Raw genomic sequence first — 18,443 nt, 5'->3', positions numbered from 1 at the left:
GTTAAGCCTAGTAATGGTATTCATGAGTCAAAGGAATGAACAGTTTAGTGACTTTGGGGACATAGTTCCAAATTGCTTATAGACTGGTTAGACCAATTCATAGTGCATTAACGTACCTGTTTTCTTTAGGCCTTTCAACAGTTGTCATTTGTTTATTATCATTTTTGCCAACCTGATACATGTGAGGTGAGACCTCAGAATTGTTTTAGTTTACATTTATCTAATAATTAGTGATTTAGAGCCCTTTTTCACATGGTTGTTGATTAGCTTGGATTTCCTTCTTTGAAAACTGCCTGTATTTTTAGACTACGTATTTGGAATTGGCTATCATTAAAAATTTGAATCAATTTCTTATATGTCTTGGATATGAGACCTTTATCAGAGAAAAGGTTAATGTTAATTCCTTTGATATGTTTATATTAGATTGATGATTTGGTTATGTAAAGCAAATGTTCAATGTATGATGTATTTGCAAATAACATTTTTTATATCAGTGAATATTTATGCATAAACCATTTGTTTTGGGGAATCCAGCACATATTTGCATATAGAGCTGATCAAGAAAAAGCCACCCTCTGTTAACTGTGAATCCTGATCCAAATTTCCTTATGTATAGTCTGTGACAGGTCATCAAAAATTGGAATAGACTATTATCTTATCAAAATGATTTGATTTCCTGCTGCTACTACCCCTTTACCTTCCTTTACTCTGCCCATTAGAGGTCACTTCTCAGCATCCAGGAATCATACTTACTATATATATTTTTTTACCTGTAAGTCACTGACATGGTATTTAGGGGGAAAAACCCTTAAATTTTATCAAGCTCACTTAACATTGTGCCAGTTATATACAATAATATGCCCAAAAGTCGTAAGAAAAGGACAGCTTTATAAAATTGTGCCTAACATATCCCAAGAACTCTATGTATATGAATAGATGAATAAAAGTATGGTTAATAGTTTGACCTTCCAGTGGTAGTGGGCCTTAACAGATCTGTATACAAGTTTTCTATTTCAAAAGAATTTGTTGCATCATCAAAGAAGTGCTAGATGTCAACTGTCAGATGTGATGTAGTGGAAAGAGCACTGGAATTGGGGTCATGACCTAGGTACAAATCTTGCCATTTAAAAGAAAATAATTTGATACTATTTTTTCCAGTTACACGTAAAGACAATTTTCAACATTCATTTTTGAAAGATTTTGAGTTCCACTTTTTTCTCCCTCCTTCCCTCCCTTTCCTTCTCCCCAAGATGGAAAGTAATCTGATATAAGTTATACATGTGCGTGCAATCCTGTAAAACATATTTCTACATTAGACATGATGTGAAAGAAGAAACAAAAGAGAAAAAAACACACACAAAACCCCAAATGTAAAATAGTATGTTTCAATCTACATTCAGACTCCATCAGTTCTTTCTCTGAAAATGTATAGCATTTTTTATCATGAGTCTTTTGGAATTGCCTTGGATCATTGTATTGCTGAGAAGAACTAAGTCAGTTATAGCTGATCATCTCACAGTGTTTCTGTTACTGTGTACAGTGTTCTCCTGGTTCTGCTTGCTTCACTTGGCATTGGTTTCTGATCACTTCACTTAGCATTGGTTCATGTAAGTCTTTCCAGGTTTTTCTGAAATACACCTTGCTCATCATCTCTTATAGCACAATAGTATTCCATTACATTTATATACTTGTTCAGCCATTCTGCAGTTGGTGGGCATCACCTCAATTTCCAAATGCTGACTTTTTTTTTTGAATTTTATCATTTTTATTTTTAAAAAACTTTTTTTTTTCTGGTTTTGTTTTGGCAGGGCAATTGGGGTTGAGTGACTTTCCAAAGGTCACACAGCTAGTACGTGTGTCAAGTGTCTGTAGCCGGATTTGAACCCAGGTCCTCCTGACTCCAGGGCCGTTGCTCTACTCACTGCTCCACCTAGCTGCCCCTATCATTTTTATTTAATATTTTCGTTTTCAACATTGATTTCCACAAGATTTTGAGTTGCAAACTTTCTCCCCATTTCTACTCTCCCCCCCATTCCAAGATGGCATATATTCTGATGGCCTCATTTCCCATTCAGCCCTCCCTTCTTTCACCCCACTCCCCGCCCCCATTCCCTTTCCCCCTACTTTCTTGTAGGGCAGGATAGATTTCTGTGCCCCACTCCTTATATATCTTGTTTCCCAGCTGCATGCAAAACCAACTTTTTTTTTTTTGAGCATCTGCTTTTAAAACTTTGAGTTCCAGATTCTCTCCCTTCTTCCCCTCCCACCCACCCTCCCTAGGAAGGCAAGCAATTCAACATAGGTCACACATATATCATTATGTAAAACACTTCCACAATACTCATGTTGTGAAAGGCTAACTATATTTCCTTCCATCCTGTCCTGTTTCCCTTTCTTCAGTTTTCTCCCTTGACCCTGTCCCTTTTCAAAAGTGTTTGCTTTTGATTACCTCCTCTCCCTATCTGCCCTCCCTTCTGTCATCCCCCTGTTTTATTTCCTTCCCCTTACTTTCCTGTGGAATATGATACCAAATTGAATGTGTATGTTATTCCCTCCTCAAGTCAAATTTGATGAGAGCAAGATTCACTCATTCCCTCTCACCTGCCCCCTCTTCCCTTCCAATAGAACTGCTTTTTCTTCACACTTTTATGTGAGATAATTTACCCCATTCTATCTCTCCCTGTCTCCCTCTCCCAATATATTCCTCTCTCATCCCTTAATTTGATTTGTTTTTTTTAGATATCATCCCTTCATATTCAACTCACCCTGTGCCCTCTGTCTGTATATACACATCATCTTTCCATGTAGGAATGTAAACAAAACAATTTAACTTAATAAGTCCCTTAAGATTTCTCTTTCTTGTTTACCTTTTCATGCTTCTCTTGATTCTTGTATTTGAAAGTCAGTTTTTCTATTCAGCTCTGGTCTTTTCATTGAGAAAGCTTGAAAATCCTCTATTTTATTGAAAATCCATACTTTGCCTTGGAGCATTATGCTCAGTTTTGCTGGGTAGGTGATTCTTGGTTTTAATCCTAGCTCCTTTGACCTCCGGAATATCATATTCCAAGCCCTTCTATCCCTTAATGTAGAAGCTGCTAGATCTTGTGTTATTCTGATTGTGTTTCCACAATATTCAAATTGTTTCTTTCTGTGTGCTTGTAGTATTTTCTCCTTGACCTGGAAACCCTGGAATTTGGTGACAATATTACTAGGAGTTGAGTTTTTGGGATCTTTTTCAAGAGGTGGATCAGTGAATTCTTTAAATGTCTGTTTTACCTTCTGGTTGTAGAATATCAGGGCAGTTTTCGTTGATCGTTTCTTGAAATGATATCTAGGCCCTTTTTTTGATCATGGCTTTCAGGTAGTCCAATAATTTTTAAATTATCTCTCCTGGATCTATTCTGCAGGTCAGTGGTTTTTCCAATGAGATATTTGACATTGTCTTCCATTTCTTCATTCCTTTTGTTCTGTTTTATAATATCTTGATTTCTCATAAAGTCATTAGCTTCTACTTGCTCCATTCTAATTTTTAAGGTGGTATTTTCTTCAGTGGTCTTTTGGACCTCCTTTTCCATTTGGATAATTCTGCCTTTCAAGGCATTCTTCTCCTCATTGGCTTTTAGGAGCTCTTTTGCCATTTGGGTTAGTCTATTCTTTAAGCTGTTATTTTCTTCATTTTTTGGGGGGTCTCCTTTTGCAGGTTGTTGACTTGCCTTTCATGGTTTTCTTTTATCACTCTCATTTCTCTTGCCAGTTTTTCCTCTACTTCTCTTACTTGCTTTTCCAAGTCCTTTTTGAGCTCTTTCATGGCCTGAGACCAATTCATATTTTTCTTGGTGGCTTTTGATGTGGGCTCTTTGACTTTGTTGTCTTATTCTGGCTGTATGTTTTGTTCTTCTTTGTCACCAAGAAAGGAATCTAGAGTTTGAGTCTGAGATTGTTTTTGCTGCCTGTTTATGTTCCCAGCCAACTACTTGACCCTTGAGCTTTTTGTCAGGGTATGACTGCTTGTAGAGAGTACTTTGTCCCAAGCTTTAGGGTCCAAGCACTGCTGTTTTCAGAGCTACTTCTACTCCACCAGCACCACAGGCTCTGTCCCAGCAGTGCTCGTCCTCCCCCAAGAACCACCAACCAGGACAGCAATCCAGATCCAAGCAGGGCACAGCAAGAGAACCTGCCTCAGTGCCCACAAAGAGCTTCTTGCACTCCCACTCTGATCTGCTGCTAGATTCCTCCCAGGGTGTGAGCCAGGGACTGGGGATGCAGCTGATGCTGGAGCTCTGGAAGCAGCCTCAGGGGCTTCCTGCTGCTCCTACTGCCACTGCTGCACCACCTCCCCCACGCCCAGGGATGGGGCTGGACTGCTCTCACCTCGATCTGCAGTTTCCCACTAACCTGCTCTTTGGCGTTTATGGGTTGAGAAGTCTAGTAGCTGCCGCAGCTCAATGATTCTTGGCCGTAAGGCCTGTTCCAGCCAGCTGACTCCCAGTCTGGTCTTCCCTGGCGTGGCCCACTCTGGGCTGTGCTCCACTTCCAGCACCGTGTGATAGACCCTTCCCAGTGACGATCCAGGCTCTCCTGGGCTGGAGACCTGTTTCCTTCTGCTATTTCGTGGGTTCCGCAGGTCTAGAATTTGTTCAGAGGTGTTTTTTTACAGGTGTTTGGAGGGATTTGGGGGAGAGCTTAAGCAAGTCCCTGCTTTCCAGCCACCATCTTGGCTTTGCCCCTGTCTCTCCCCACCACCCCCCCCCCAGCCAAATGCTGACATTTTTAATCTAGATCTGTGACAGTGGGCAACTGTTAACTTCTTTAAAGCCTCAGTTTACCCATTTGTAAAATAGAAATGATAATAAAATTTGCTCTGTATGCTTTCAAAGAGTTGTGAGGATCAAGTAAGCATATGCATATGAAGCACTTTTTAATTATTTAAATTTCAGCTGTCATATTTATAGATAGGTAGGAAGCCCTGACTTCAAGTTCTATCTTGTAGTGTGCTTGCATGCAAATCACTTAACCTCTTAATACCCAGGCAGTTCTTTCTTTCTCTGCACCAGCAACTGCCAGTCTGTAATCGAAGAATAAGTTCCGTGATAAAAGTTCCCATTACTGGTGAAATCACAGGTGCAGACCAAATAGACAGACATATATTAGTTGATTGAATGATGGAAATGAACTCCTTATTTAGACCTGATATTACTTGAAATGAGAGGCAGTGCAACGTAGTAGATAGAGAACTGGCTTTGAAACCAGGAATATTTGGGTTCGAGTTCTGCCTCTGACACATACCCACTTATGCTAGACATGTAACTTAACCTCCTTGTGCTCTAGGCAACTGTAAAATACAGAGAAGGTGCCGACCTACAGTAGTTCTTTATAACAATGAAATCACAGGTCCAGTCCTTATCTCCTATTATTAGAAACATGATTTGATCTGTAATAAGGCTTTACATGTATTATGCATGTGCATGATATGCACAAGCACGTAATGACTAATTGGGTCTAGCTATGATTTTAGGATTTGTTGTCTTCACCCATTGCTCTTGTTACCCTTTTAAGAGAAAAAGTAACTTGAATAATTGGCTCTTTGCTAGTAAGTGGCTTTAAGGACTTCCTGGAAACTTTCCCCAATATCTCCCTAAACACTGTAGCACCTTTGGCAAGCTGTGTTGTTTTAGGGATAGATTTTATTCTCCAGGTATTCTCCAGAGAAGTTTTGGTTAGAAGTGATGGGTTAAAGGTAATATTTGCCTAAGAATGACCTTAGCTAGAAACATCTGCACTAATCATGAATGGGCTCCTTGAAACACTTAGTTGTTTGAAAACTGGTCTGTAGAGATTTGGTTGTCGTTTTGATATTTACTTCTTCCTGCCACAGACTGATTTCTTAGAATACTAAATTGTTTTGATGATTACAGCTTTGTAATACAGTTTGAGATCTGGTACTGCTAGGCCATCTTTCTTCACATTTTTTTCATTGATTCCCTTGAATCAATTCTCTTTCTTTCTTCCAGATACATTTTGTGACTTTTTTTCCTAGCTCTGTAAAATAATTTTTTGGTAGCTTGATTGATATGGTACTAAATAAGTAAGTTAATTTAGGTAGCATTTTAATTTTTATTATCTTGATTCAGGCTACCCATGAGCAATTAATATTTCTCCAGTTTGTATAGATCTGATTTTATTTGTGTGAAAAATATTTTATAATCATGTTCATATAGTTCCTGGGTTTGTCTTGGAAGGTTGATTCCCAAGTCTTTTATATTGTCTGAAGTTATATTAAATGGAATTTTTCTTTCTATTTCTTCCTGCTGTACTTTGTTGCTTATATATAGAAATGCTATTATTTGTGTGGGTTTATTTTATAACTGCCAACTTAGCTGAAGTTGATAATTTCAACTAGTTGTTTAGTTTGTTTTCTAGAATTCTTTAAGCATACATATCATACCACCTGCGAAAGTGATAGTTTTGTTTCCTTATTGCCTATTCCAATTCCTTTAATTTCTTTTTCTTTTCTTACTACTATAGCTAGCATTTGTAGTACGATATTGAGCAATAATGGTGATAATGGGCATCCTTGCTTCACCCTTGATCTTATTGGGAAAGCTTCTACCTTATCCCATCACAGATAATGCTTGTTGATGGTTTTAGACATATGCTGCTTATCATTTTAAGGAATGCTCCATTTATTCCCAAGCTTTCCATGTTTTTAATAGGAATGAGTGTTGTATTTTGTCAAAAGCTTTTTCTGCATCTACTGAGATTATCTTAAGATTTTTGTTGTTGGTGAGTCAGTTATACTGATTGTTTCTCCCATATTGAACCAACCCTGCATTCCTGCTACAATGTCAGCCTGGTCATAGCATATGGTCTTTTTGATATATTGCTGTAATCTCCTTCCTAGTATTTTATTAAAATTTTTTTTGCATCAATATTCATTAGGGAAATTGTTCTGTAGTTTTCTTTCTCTCTCTTTGCTCTTCCTGGTTTAGGTATCATCACCATATTTATGTTGTTAAAGGAATTTGATAGGAGCCCTTCTTTGCCTGTTTTTCCAAATAATGTATATGGTATTGGAATTAATTATTCTTTAAATGTTTGGTAGAATTCATATGTGAATCTGTCTGGTCTTGGGGATTTTTTCTTAGGGAGATCATTTATGACTTGTTCAATTTCTTTTTCTAAGATGGGGTTAAGTATTCTATTTCCTCTTCTATTCTGGGCAATTTATATTTTTGTAAATATTCAATCCATTTTACTTAGATTATCAGGCTTGCTGGCATATAATTGGGCAAACTACCTCCTCTTCATTGGTGGTGAATTCATTCTTTAGATTTTTGATGCTTGTTTTTTGATTTTTTTTTAAATCAAATGAATGGTTTATCAGTTTTATTTTTTTTCATAAAACCTTCTAGTTTTATTTATTATTTCAATGGTTTTCTTTCAAATTTGTCAGTCTCCCTTGATTTTCAGGATTTCCAATTTGGTGTTTAATTGGGGATTTTTAACTTATTCTTTTTCTTTCAGTTTTTTTTAGTTGCATGCCCAATTCATTGATTTGTTCTTTCTCTATTTTATTGATTAAAGTGTTTAGAGATATAAATTTTCCCCTGAGTACTGTTTTGGCAGCATCCCATAGCTGTTGCTATGTTTTCTCATTGTCATTCTCTTTAAGGAAGTTATTGTTTCTGTGATTTTTTTTTTTACTCATTCTGAGCTTAAAAGTATTTTATTTTGTCCAACTGTATGGAAAGATAGTTTTCAACATTCACTTTTATAAGATTTTCAGTGTTAGATTTTTCTCTTCCTCCCTTCCGCCTTTTCTTCTTCCCCATGATGGCAAGCAATCTGATAAAGGTTATGCGTGTGCAATCATAAAGAAAGTGAAAATTTTATGCTTCGATTGGCATTCAGACTCCAACAGTTGTTTCTCTAGATGTGGATAGCATTTTCCATCATTAGTCTTTTGGAATTGTCTTAGATCATTGTATTGCTGAGAAGAGCTAAGTCAATTATAGCTGATCATGGCATAATCTTGCTATTGCTGTGTGCAGTGTTCTCCTGGTTCTGCTCACTTCACTTTGCATCATTTTAAGTCTTTCCAGGTTTTTCTGAAATCCACTTGTTCATCATTTTTTATAGCACAGTAGTATTCCATTACCTTCATATACCACAACTTGATCAACCATTCTGCAGTTGATGGGCATCCCCTCAATTTCTAATTCTTTGCCACCACAAAAAGAGCTGCTATAAATATTTTTTGTACATGTAGGCCCTTCTCCTTGGGATACAGATCTAGTAATGGTATTGCAGTGTCAAAGGACATGCACAATTTGATTACCCTTTGGGTATAGTTCCAAATTGCTCTCCAGAATGGTGGGGTCAATTTGCAACTCCACCAGCAGTGCATTAGTGTTTCAATTTTCCCACATCCCCTCCAGCATTTATCATTTTCCTTTTCTGTCATATTAGCTAGTCTGATAGGTGTGAGGTGGTGCCTCAGAGGTGTTTTGGTTTGCATTTCTCTAACCAGTGGTGATTTAGAAAATTTTTTCATGTGACTATAGATAGCTTTAATTTCTTCATCTGAAAACTTCCTGTTCACATCCTTTGACCATTTATCAATTGAGGAATGACATATTCTTATAAATTTGACTCAGTTTTCTATTTATTTGGCAAATGAAGCCTTTATCAGAGACACTTGCTGTAAAAATTTTTTCCCAGCTTTCTGCTTTCCTTTTAATCTTGGTTGCATAGGTTTTGTTTGTGTAAAACCTTTTTAATTTAATATAATCGGAATTATCCATCTTGGATTTTATGATGTTCTCTATCTCTTGTGTAGTCAGAAATTCTTTCCTTCTCCATAGATCTGACAGGTATACTATTCCTTGCTCTCTTCATTTGCTTATGATATCACACTTTATGTCTAAGTCATATACCTATTTTGACCTTATATTGATATACAGTATGAGATGTTGGTTCATGTCTAGTTTTTGCTATACTGTTTTCCAGTTTTCTCAGCAATTTTTGTCAAATAGTGAGTTCTTATCCCAGAACCTGGAGTCTAGGTTTATCAAACAGTAGATTTCTATAATCATTTTCTACTGTGTCTTGTGTTCCTAATCTATTCCACTGATCCATCACTTTGTTTCTTAGCCCATACTGAGTAATTTTGATGACTGCCGCTTTATAATATAGTTTTAGATCTGGTTTGGCTAGGCCACCTTCCTTTGCATTTTTTTTTTCCACAGATTCCCTTGACACTCTTGACTTTTATTCTTCCAGATGAATTTCTTATTATTTTTCTAGCTCTATAAAATATTGTTTGGTAGTTTGATTGGTATGACACTGAATAAGTAAATTAATTTAGGTAGAATTGTCATTTTTATTATTTTAGCTTGGCCTACCCATGAGCAATTAATGTTTTCCCATTTGTTTAGATCTGACATTATTTGTTACTCATTCTTTAGGTTTACATTATTTAGTCTCCAATTAAATTTAAATTTATGCTTCCAGAGCCCTTTATTGGTTTTTTTTGGCATTATTCTCTGAAAAGGATGTATTTAATATTTTTGCTTTTCTGCTTTTGGTTGTGAGGTTTTTGTGTTCTAATAAATGATCAGTTTTTGTGTAGGTGACATGTACTACTGAACAAAAAAGATACATTCCAATTTCTAAAGTTTTATTCATCTCCTTATATTCTTGTTTATTTTTTTTTGGTTAGAATTATCTAGTTCTGAGAGGGGAAACTTGAAATCCTCTACTAATATAGTTTTATTGTGTATTTTGTCCTGTAATTCATTTAACTTTTCCTTTGAACATTTGGATGCTATACGATTTGGCGCATATATGTTTAGCATTGATGTTAATTCAATGTTTTGTTATCTTTTCGGAAAATATAGTTTCCCTGCTTATCTCTTTTAACTAGATCTATATTTGCTTTTGCTTTGTCTGAGATAATGATTACTACCCCTGCTTTTTTTACATCAGGTAAAGCATAATAGATTCTACCCCAGCCTCTTACCTTTACTCTGTGTATGTCTCTAAGCTTCAGGTGTGTTTCTTGTAAACAACATATTGTCAGATTCTGGTTTTTAATCCAGACTGCTGTCTGTTTCTCTTTTATGGTTGAGTTCAATCCATTCATATTCACAGTTAGGCTTACTGTATATTTCTTCTATCCTATTTCTACCCCCACCCCCACCCCCTGTTTATCCTTCTTTCTTTTACCTCAAAAATCTGTTTTGCTTCTGACCATTGCCTCTCCTATTCTGATTTCCCTTCTATCACCCTCTCCCTAAGCCCTGCCCCTCCTACTTCCTTGTAGAGTAAGAGATTTCTATACTCATCTGAGTCTGTGTTATTTCCTCTTTGAGCCTATTCAGATGGGAATAAGGTTCAAGCACTACCTGCCAACCACCCTTCTTCCATGCTGCTGTAAAAACTCTCCCTTTTGTGTCTCCTTTATGAGATAATTCACCCTAATTTACTGCTCTCTTCCACTTTCTCCCAGTGTATCCTTCTTTCTTACCCTTTATAATTTTTTTAAATCATCCCATCATACTTAACTCACACCTGTGCCCCTTGTCTATGTATACTCCTAACTGTCCTAATAATACTTAACTCACACCTGTGCCCCCGTCTATGTATACTCCTTCTTCTAACTGTCCTAATAATGATAAAATCCTTAAGAATTAAAAGTATCATCTTCCAATGTAGGAATGTATACACTTTAGCCTTATCAAGTCCCTTATGATTTGTCTTTCCTGTTTACCTTTTAGTACTTCTCTTGAGACTTATATTTCAAAGTCAGATTTTCTATTCAGCTCTGGTCTTTTCATCAGGAATGCTTGAAAGTCCTCTATTTCATCGAACATCTATTTTTCCCCTGAAGGATTTTACTCAGTTTTGCTGGGTAGGTGATTCTTGGTTGTAATCCTTTCTCCTTTGCCCTCCAAAATATCACATTCCAGGGCCTCCTCTCACCCCCCATCCTTTAATATAGAAGCTACCAAATCTTATGCTATCCTGACTGTGGCTCTGCATTATTTGTATTATTTCTTTCTGTCCACTTGAAGTATTTTCTCCTTGACCTGGGAGCTCTGGAATTTGACTATAATATTCCTGGGAATTTTCATTTTGAGACCTTTTGATTGGTGGATTCTTTTCATTTCTATTTTACCCTTTGGTTCCTGGATGTCAGAGCAGTTTTCCTTGATAATGTCTTGAAAGATGATGTCTAGCTTTTTTTTTTTGATCATATCTTTCAGATAGTCCAGTAATTCTTAAATTATCTCTTCTGTATTTATTTTCCAGGTTCATTGTTTTTACAATGAAATATTTCATATTTTCATCTATTTTTTCATTCATTTGGCTTGTTTTATTGTTTCTTGATGTCTCATAAAGTTATAGCTTCTACTTACCCAGTTCTGATTTTTAAGGAATGATTTACTTCATTGAGCTTTTGTACCTTTTTTCATTTGGTCAGTTTTTCTTTTTAAGGAGGAATTATTTTCTTCAATGAATTTTTCTACCTCTTTTTCCATTTGGCCAATTCTGCTTTTAAAGGAATTCTTTAGTGGATTTTTGTTACTCGTTTACCGTTTGGCTATTTCTTTTTTGTTAAGTATTAAGTAATCTTTTTGGTATTTTTTGTGCCTGCTTTAGCAAGCTATTGACTCAGTTTTCATGATTTTCTTGCATCACTGTCATTTCTTCTCCCAGTTTTTCCTCTCTCTCTCTTGATTTTTAAAACTTTTTTGGGTCTGTGACCAATTCGCATTTTTCTTCGAGGCTTTGGATTTAGCAGTTTTGACTTTGTTGTTCTTTTCTGTGTTTTTATCTTGATCTTCCCTGACACCATAGTAACTTTCCAGGGTAAGGTTCTTTTGTTGTTTGCTCATTTTACCATCCTATTTCTTGACTTATTACTTTTTGTTAAAGTTCAGCTTTTATTTGGGGCAGAGGGAACACTGTCCCAAGCTCCAAACTGATATAGCAGAAAAAGTAAGCTAATTGAATATTAGTTTGCATTAATAGAAGCGATAGTGTTCACCTTGAGGGAAGTGATAGTCTTCATGGCATTGTGGTATGTTGAACAAGATGCTGCCAGAGAATCAAAAGAGACCTAGGTTATTATACAGGCTTTTATACTTAATAGCAATGTGATCCTAATCAATTAAGTAGAGAAGTTATATATCCAAATCTCATAGGATAGTTTAAAGATCAAATGGAGAATATATATAAAGTGCTTTGGCAAACCATGAAGTGTGAGTATGTGCACAAAGATGTATCTATATGTGTATGTATGTATGTAGATAGATAAAATTTTAAATTAAAAAGGCATTAGTGGTTACTATTGTTATTACTCTACCCTTAATAGACCCTAGAACAAGGGGTGGGGAACCTGTAGCCTTGTGGCCACATGTGGCCCTCTAGGCCCTCAGGTGCCATCCTTTGACAGAATCCAAGTGTGGCACTTTGACTGAATCCAAGTTTGGATTACTCTAGGCAACTCTCTAAGGCTCCCTTGGAGGAGCTGCTCATCTGTATTGGTGGAAGCATTTTCCATAGGTGGAGTTCCCCTGTATCAATTAAAATATAGCTTTGGATAAAAACAAACTCACAGCTTAGGCTATTTGATGCAGTATTAGAAGAACCTATTTCACTGTTAACTTTTTTTTCTTTGTTTCAGGTTTCCCCTCAAAAAACCTATAAGGTAAGTTGTTCAGTACAGTAAACTTTTAAAAGTTTCTCAGTCATTACATTATAAGAGTTAGGCATACATTTTGAATTTCATTTAAAACATCACAGGTTACATTTTTATTTAATTATATTAGGGTTGAAAAAGTAAATTTCAGAAAAGGATTCAGTTTTTTTTTTTAACCTTCAAAATACCAGAATATTTTACAATTGTAAAAAGTACCTAAGGTTCCTTATTTTTACAAAATAGCATGGCTTTAGTCACATATTTTCAGGAGATTTTAGAATATTGATCATTGTCTGGTTAAACTGGTGTTAAAGGTATTTCAGGTTGTAACCTATCAACATACTTCACTTTATAATCTTTCTGACTATTTTAGGAAATTAACTAGCTTGGAGGTGGTAGTGGAAGTATATTGCCAGTTCAGAATTTTTTTTTTTTATCGTGTGTGTGACTGCAGTTGGCCTTATTTTAAGAAATTTGTTCTGGCATGTGCTGGTATATCACAAAAATCTTAATTGACTTTTAAATGTTTAAGGAATTTTAACTTTACACAAAATTTAAATTCAGATATAAATATATTCATGTGAAATGCATCTGGGGATAAAAGAACTACCTGTCCCTTTCCTCAGTACTTCAGCAATTATTCTCTCATGTTAACATAATTATCTAAAAAATTACTTAACATTTCACAGACAATATAATAGTTTTTTTCCCATCTAGAATAAACTGTGTAAAGAACAATTTAGCACCAATATTGGTTCTTCTAATGATTAAATAGCTGTTATATATTATTGTTAGAGTATAATAAACTGGTTTGATCAGGATTTTGATGTGACTGCACTTTAAAATAAATAATAGTTTTAGTTCAATCAAGACTTAATAGTGGTTAGCTAAGGTTTCTTTGGCCAGAGCTTTAGACAAGCTTTTATTATTTTAGACAAGCTGTTAGCACCATGGCTCCCTGATTGGGTGTCTCTTTTTTGGAATAGGTGGAGAAGGTTGCAGTGATGACAGAGAATCTGACCCTGGCTATTAATATGTATAGATTTTATAACCCCAGAGTTTGGCAGTTAGAGGCCTAGAGTAGGTGCTTAATTGATGCCTATTAAATAGAGAAATTAATAACAATTCACATGCAGAAAGAGCTTTGCAGTTTATAAAGTGCTCTCCAGATAACACTACTGCGTAGACATTGCAAGCATTTCTGTCCTCATTTTACAGTCGAAGAAACTGAGGGTGAGAGAGGATGTGAGTGATTGCCTAGAGTAACATGGCTGTTACTGAGATGGAGCTTGAGCCTAGGTCTTTCATTCTTAAATCCAGTGCTGGTCTTTTTGGTTTTCTTTTTTAAATTTGCACCAGCTGCCTCTCCTAAATATCTGGGTTCCTATCTGTCAAGTGAAAATAATAATGGTCAATCTTTTATGAACCTACTAAAATTTTTGAACAAACCTTTCTGTAGATACAAATATGAACTATAAAGAGTAAATAGTATTTCAGATGTTTACAGATATATCTAATTACTGAAGAAGCATACTATATTGCATGTTGGAGAGATTAAAGCTTTAAGCCACTTGAGAATAGGGTAAGGAAAAAAAGTCTGTTCTACAGACAAAGTAGACATAGGGCAAAAGAGAATTGCTTTCTTCTTCCTTGTTCCTATTTTAAAACTCACCTTTTAGGTTTTTGCAAAGTTTCTATCCTAGTGATTCGGAAATTGGCGTTAAGTTATTTTATTTGTGTATATGTCTATCCATCTAACCATTTATTTCCTTATTTACTTACCTAGCTATTTATTATCTATTTTAAATTTAGGCATGCAAGTATTTTGACCCGAGAGTCTCCTACAGACAAGAAGCAGAAAGTTGAACGCAGTACATCACATGACTTTGACCCCACAGGTAACAACCATCCATCTTCATTGTAAGAGTAGATAGTGTAGAAGAGTTTGACATAAAGCTGCTTAAATAACCTGTGGCATTCGGGAAGTTACTAGACATATAAAGACTTTTAGCAGTAGAATAAGACCTTTGTTTTGGAAGAATACAGATAGTCCTTGCTTCTCACCACAGTCCATTTATATAGAATTTAGAAACCATTTTTTCCCACAGTAACAATATAAGTAGGTGTTGTGTTTCTTGTCATGGGCTCAGCATAAAAAACAACATATATGTGCCCAAAATGTGTCATAAATGCAAAAATATAATAATTGAAAATTTACTTAATTTTTCAAAATATAGTAATGGATTAATTAGCATTTGAGGTGAAATCAAAATAAATAATTGATCTCATTTTATACAAAAGCAAGTGTATAGTGGGTACTTTTTCTTCCATTGTGTTAAGTTAAAAAGTGTCCTTCCTATACGCAGAAATATCTCACACTAAATCTTAGTAATTTGGGGTACCTTCTTGAAACAGTCATTATTGCATGTGGGTTTTTGAGTATGAATGCATTTGATTTTATGTCAGTAGTGTTGCTTGAACCTCTTGTTTCTGGGCATTCAGAATCTGCTTTCAAAAGGTAAACTCATTGTTTAATACACACATATATCTACCCATACACACACCTTTAGAGCCTCCCTTCCTTCTTTTTAACCCCCACTACACATAAATCATTTAAGCATTTAGTTGATAAAATTGTCTGAATGATTCTTTTGTGACCTTTGACATGTGTGTGTGCATGCGAGTGTGCCCCCATGGTATAATGTATAGTTGTGTATCTCTCTATGGGATTATGTGATAAGATGAGGCAAAGAAAGGATGTTGCTTGTCCAGGATGTGTGAATAGAAATCTGTTTTTAAAGGAAAGTAAACAAAGTTTATGTTTCAATGTAAGATGGTTCACACTTTTTTTTTTTTTAAACAAGCTACTCTTCCCTTTTTGGGGAAAAAAAGTGTTTAAAGTGAGCTTGTACCTAACAAATCTTATCCAGCAAAGGAATGCTAATCTACGAGAAGTTAATAACATTGTCTATCGTTCCCTACCTTCTTGGACAGGAAAAGTAGAAATATTTGTTGTGATCAACTAAGGAGATTTGGATGGAAGGAGTATGTAATATGTTACCAAGCTGGATCTCAGTTTGAGAGAGAACATTCTCTGTGTTTCTCATATTACTTTGAGATCATGGGCTTTTCTTTCAGTAACAGTGGTTACTGTTTAGGGGCCACAAGTTTCTACCTCACTCCAAAAAAAAAATACTGATAGTTTTGTTACATTGATTTGTTATGTATTGCTTATCTGTTGAATTCTCTCCAAAGACAGATTTAGGAAAGTTGTGTTCAGTGGTCTACATTAAGGATATTATCCTCTTTAGCATCTATGTCTGTATAGTCATTAGAGCTCTATTCTAAAGAATTTCTCTATCCATGTGTCATTGTATGAATAAATGTGTTTATAATTGTCTTTTCTATGATAAATCTTTAGAATGTGTTGTTCATGGCTTGTTCTAAATGCTGTCACTTGTGGTGTTCACATCTTGTTTGTGTTTTGCACGATTTAACCTGATCATGATTCATTCTTTTTTCATAAAGTTTTTTCTCCTTACGTCAGTCTCCATATTTTCTATATCTTTCTCCTTTTCTCCCGCTTTTGTGCAGACAGCTCCTCCAAGAAGACAAAGTCTAGTTCAGAGGAGAGTAGATCGGAGACATATGGTAAGCTAATGCAGCACCTTCAGCCTTGTACTTTTCAGCCTGATTTGTGCCATTTTGTTTCTGTGCGCCTGCAGCCTCTTTCTTTTGTCTGCCCTGCATGGCAAGGGAGAGGGAGTCTGGGGCTTTCGTGTGGCAGTGATTTGGCGGCTTGTAGTTACTAGAGACTAACAGCCAAGGTGCAGGGATAGGCTATTTTCTCCATATTATGATTTGGACAGCTTTTGTTTCCTTTTTATACCATGTCCCATCACTGTGATAAGCTGCTTTAGTTTGGAATAGTAGTCTAAGTGGTTAAGATTTCATGTTGCATCAGCTACTTTTTTTCCTTTCATGATCTTAAAAAGCTGTTTCTATAGAATGATAGAGGCTCCCTTAGCAGCCTTTTCATTTTCTTGGCTTAAACAATTTGCCATTACATTTCATAAAATTCTCTAAAAATATCCCCTCAATTTGAAAATTTCAAAACAATGCCTTTTAAAGATACTAATTTTTAGAAGAAGCTAGTTTAGTCCTGGTGGGTCTGCTACCTTGGTGGATGGTTGATTTCCTCAGTTACCTTTAGTCCAAGGTATGTGATATGCAAATTTGAAAGCTTGAGATAAGTATCTTCCTTATCTACTAATATGTGTCTGTTCTGTGTTTCAGGAATTGTAGACATCTGAAAGACAAATTCAGATCAAATTTATTTAGTGTGAAAACTGGGCTGGTAAATTATCCCCTTTCTGGAAGATTTCATACTTTTCCTAAGATTAGGAGATTGATAGATAGTAAAAAGGGAAATCTGGCCTTTTCTAATTGAAAGTCTGCCATGTGGCAGCTTCCCTGGTTATACCTATTTTCTAAACTGCTATATACCAGTGGGAAAATCAAGGAAATTTTGTTTATATTTATAATGTCAGTCATGCATGAACATGTATAGGCATTCTACAGTTTTTATCTGTCACACAGTATTGAACTGCTTCATACTTGTAAGACCTCAGAATTTAGTTAAAATTATGAAGGAATCCATATTAGTAAAATATTAATGCCAGGGCCTTTTCTCTGCTTTTACTTGTATGAAAGGGCCTATGCCTGTTCCCTTTCAAGAATCGGCTTTTTACACATTGTTCAACAGAAAATGTGTATCATGCCTGTCCCGATACTTTATAGGCACGAGATGACTTATTAACTTAAACTGGCTTTTCACTCCCAATATTTTGCCTTTACAAATTATTTCTTTTAGTTTATTCTTTGCTTGGAAACTCAGAATTCAGTTTCTTTACAGAATTTCTTTATAATCTCAATCATTTCCTTCTAGTGTCTCGGCTTTTCATTTCTTCAGGTCCGCACCGTGTGAAGAGATACTTGCTATTTGCTTTGGACAAGGCTTAACAATTTAAGATCTATGACAAGAAATATTTTGCTAATTTTTTTTTTACCAGTGATGAGGATTTTTACACTGGTTCAGACATGCCATTGGCTGTGTAGTAGTACAAACATCTTAAGTGGTCATGGGGAACTAAGGTGTGGCTTTTTTTTCGTGTTTGTGTTCTTGAAATAAAGCATTATGAGTGAGCCCAGATTGTCAAAAGCACTTAACAGAGGGACTGGAGGGAGAGGCAGAGTTCCAGGACCATGTCCTAGGTCTAGATGCTACAGAGTTAGTTTACATGGGATAACACAAATGTTTCAAAGCTACCAAAATTTTTTACTTAAATGAGAAGGCTATTTCCTGGCCACTTGAAGACAGTTAAAAAGGATCTCTTAGAAAGTCATTCATTCAACAAGTGCCCCCCTGCTCTTTTACTACTAGTTCTATGCTAGGCATTGAAGACACGGGCAAAGTGACAAATATAATAATTACAAAATTAGGCAAAGTCACTACAAGATAATTTTAGGGGTATCAGGAAAGGTCTTATTAGGAGATGTGGTACCTGAGTGAAGCTTTTGAAGGAATCTAGGGATTCTGAAAAGGTAGAAATGAAAAGGAGAATTTTTGGAATGGAGACAGGGCCTGCATTAAGGAACACAGGGAAGCTGGGAGGAACAGTTTGGAGATCAGTTTGACTGGACCAAACGTGTAAAAAACAGTAATGTATAAGAAGCC

The 18,443-nt window shown here is 35.8% G+C and overlaps 1 protein-coding gene across 3 annotated transcripts in view; it reads left to right on the top strand.

Moving 5' to 3' along the window:
* ARHGEF12 (Rho guanine nucleotide exchange factor 12) overlaps positions 1-18,443 on the top strand; it is a 202,914-nt gene that overhangs the window by 86,625 nt on the left and 97,846 nt on the right. For 2 of the 3 annotated variants that reach the window (XM_036744906.1, XM_036744905.1), the window contains exons 2-4: positions 12,692-12,715; positions 14,519-14,604; positions 16,301-16,357. In XM_036744906.1, the coding sequence (XP_036600801.1) occupies positions 12,692-12,715; positions 14,519-14,604; positions 16,301-16,357 (167 nt within the window). The remainder of the gene's footprint in view (positions 1-12,691; positions 12,716-14,518; positions 14,605-16,300; positions 16,358-18,443) is intronic. The other variant, XM_036744907.1, reaches the window with a different exon arrangement.

This window comes from Trichosurus vulpecula, chromosome 2 (genome assembly GCF_011100635.1).
Source record: "Trichosurus vulpecula isolate mTriVul1 chromosome 2, mTriVul1.pri, whole genome shotgun sequence".
Lineage (NCBI taxonomy): Eukaryota > Metazoa > Chordata > Mammalia > Diprotodontia > Phalangeridae > Trichosurus > Trichosurus vulpecula.
The sequence above is the reverse complement of the archived record's forward strand: the minus strand, read 5'-3'. Positions and strand labels throughout refer to the sequence as shown.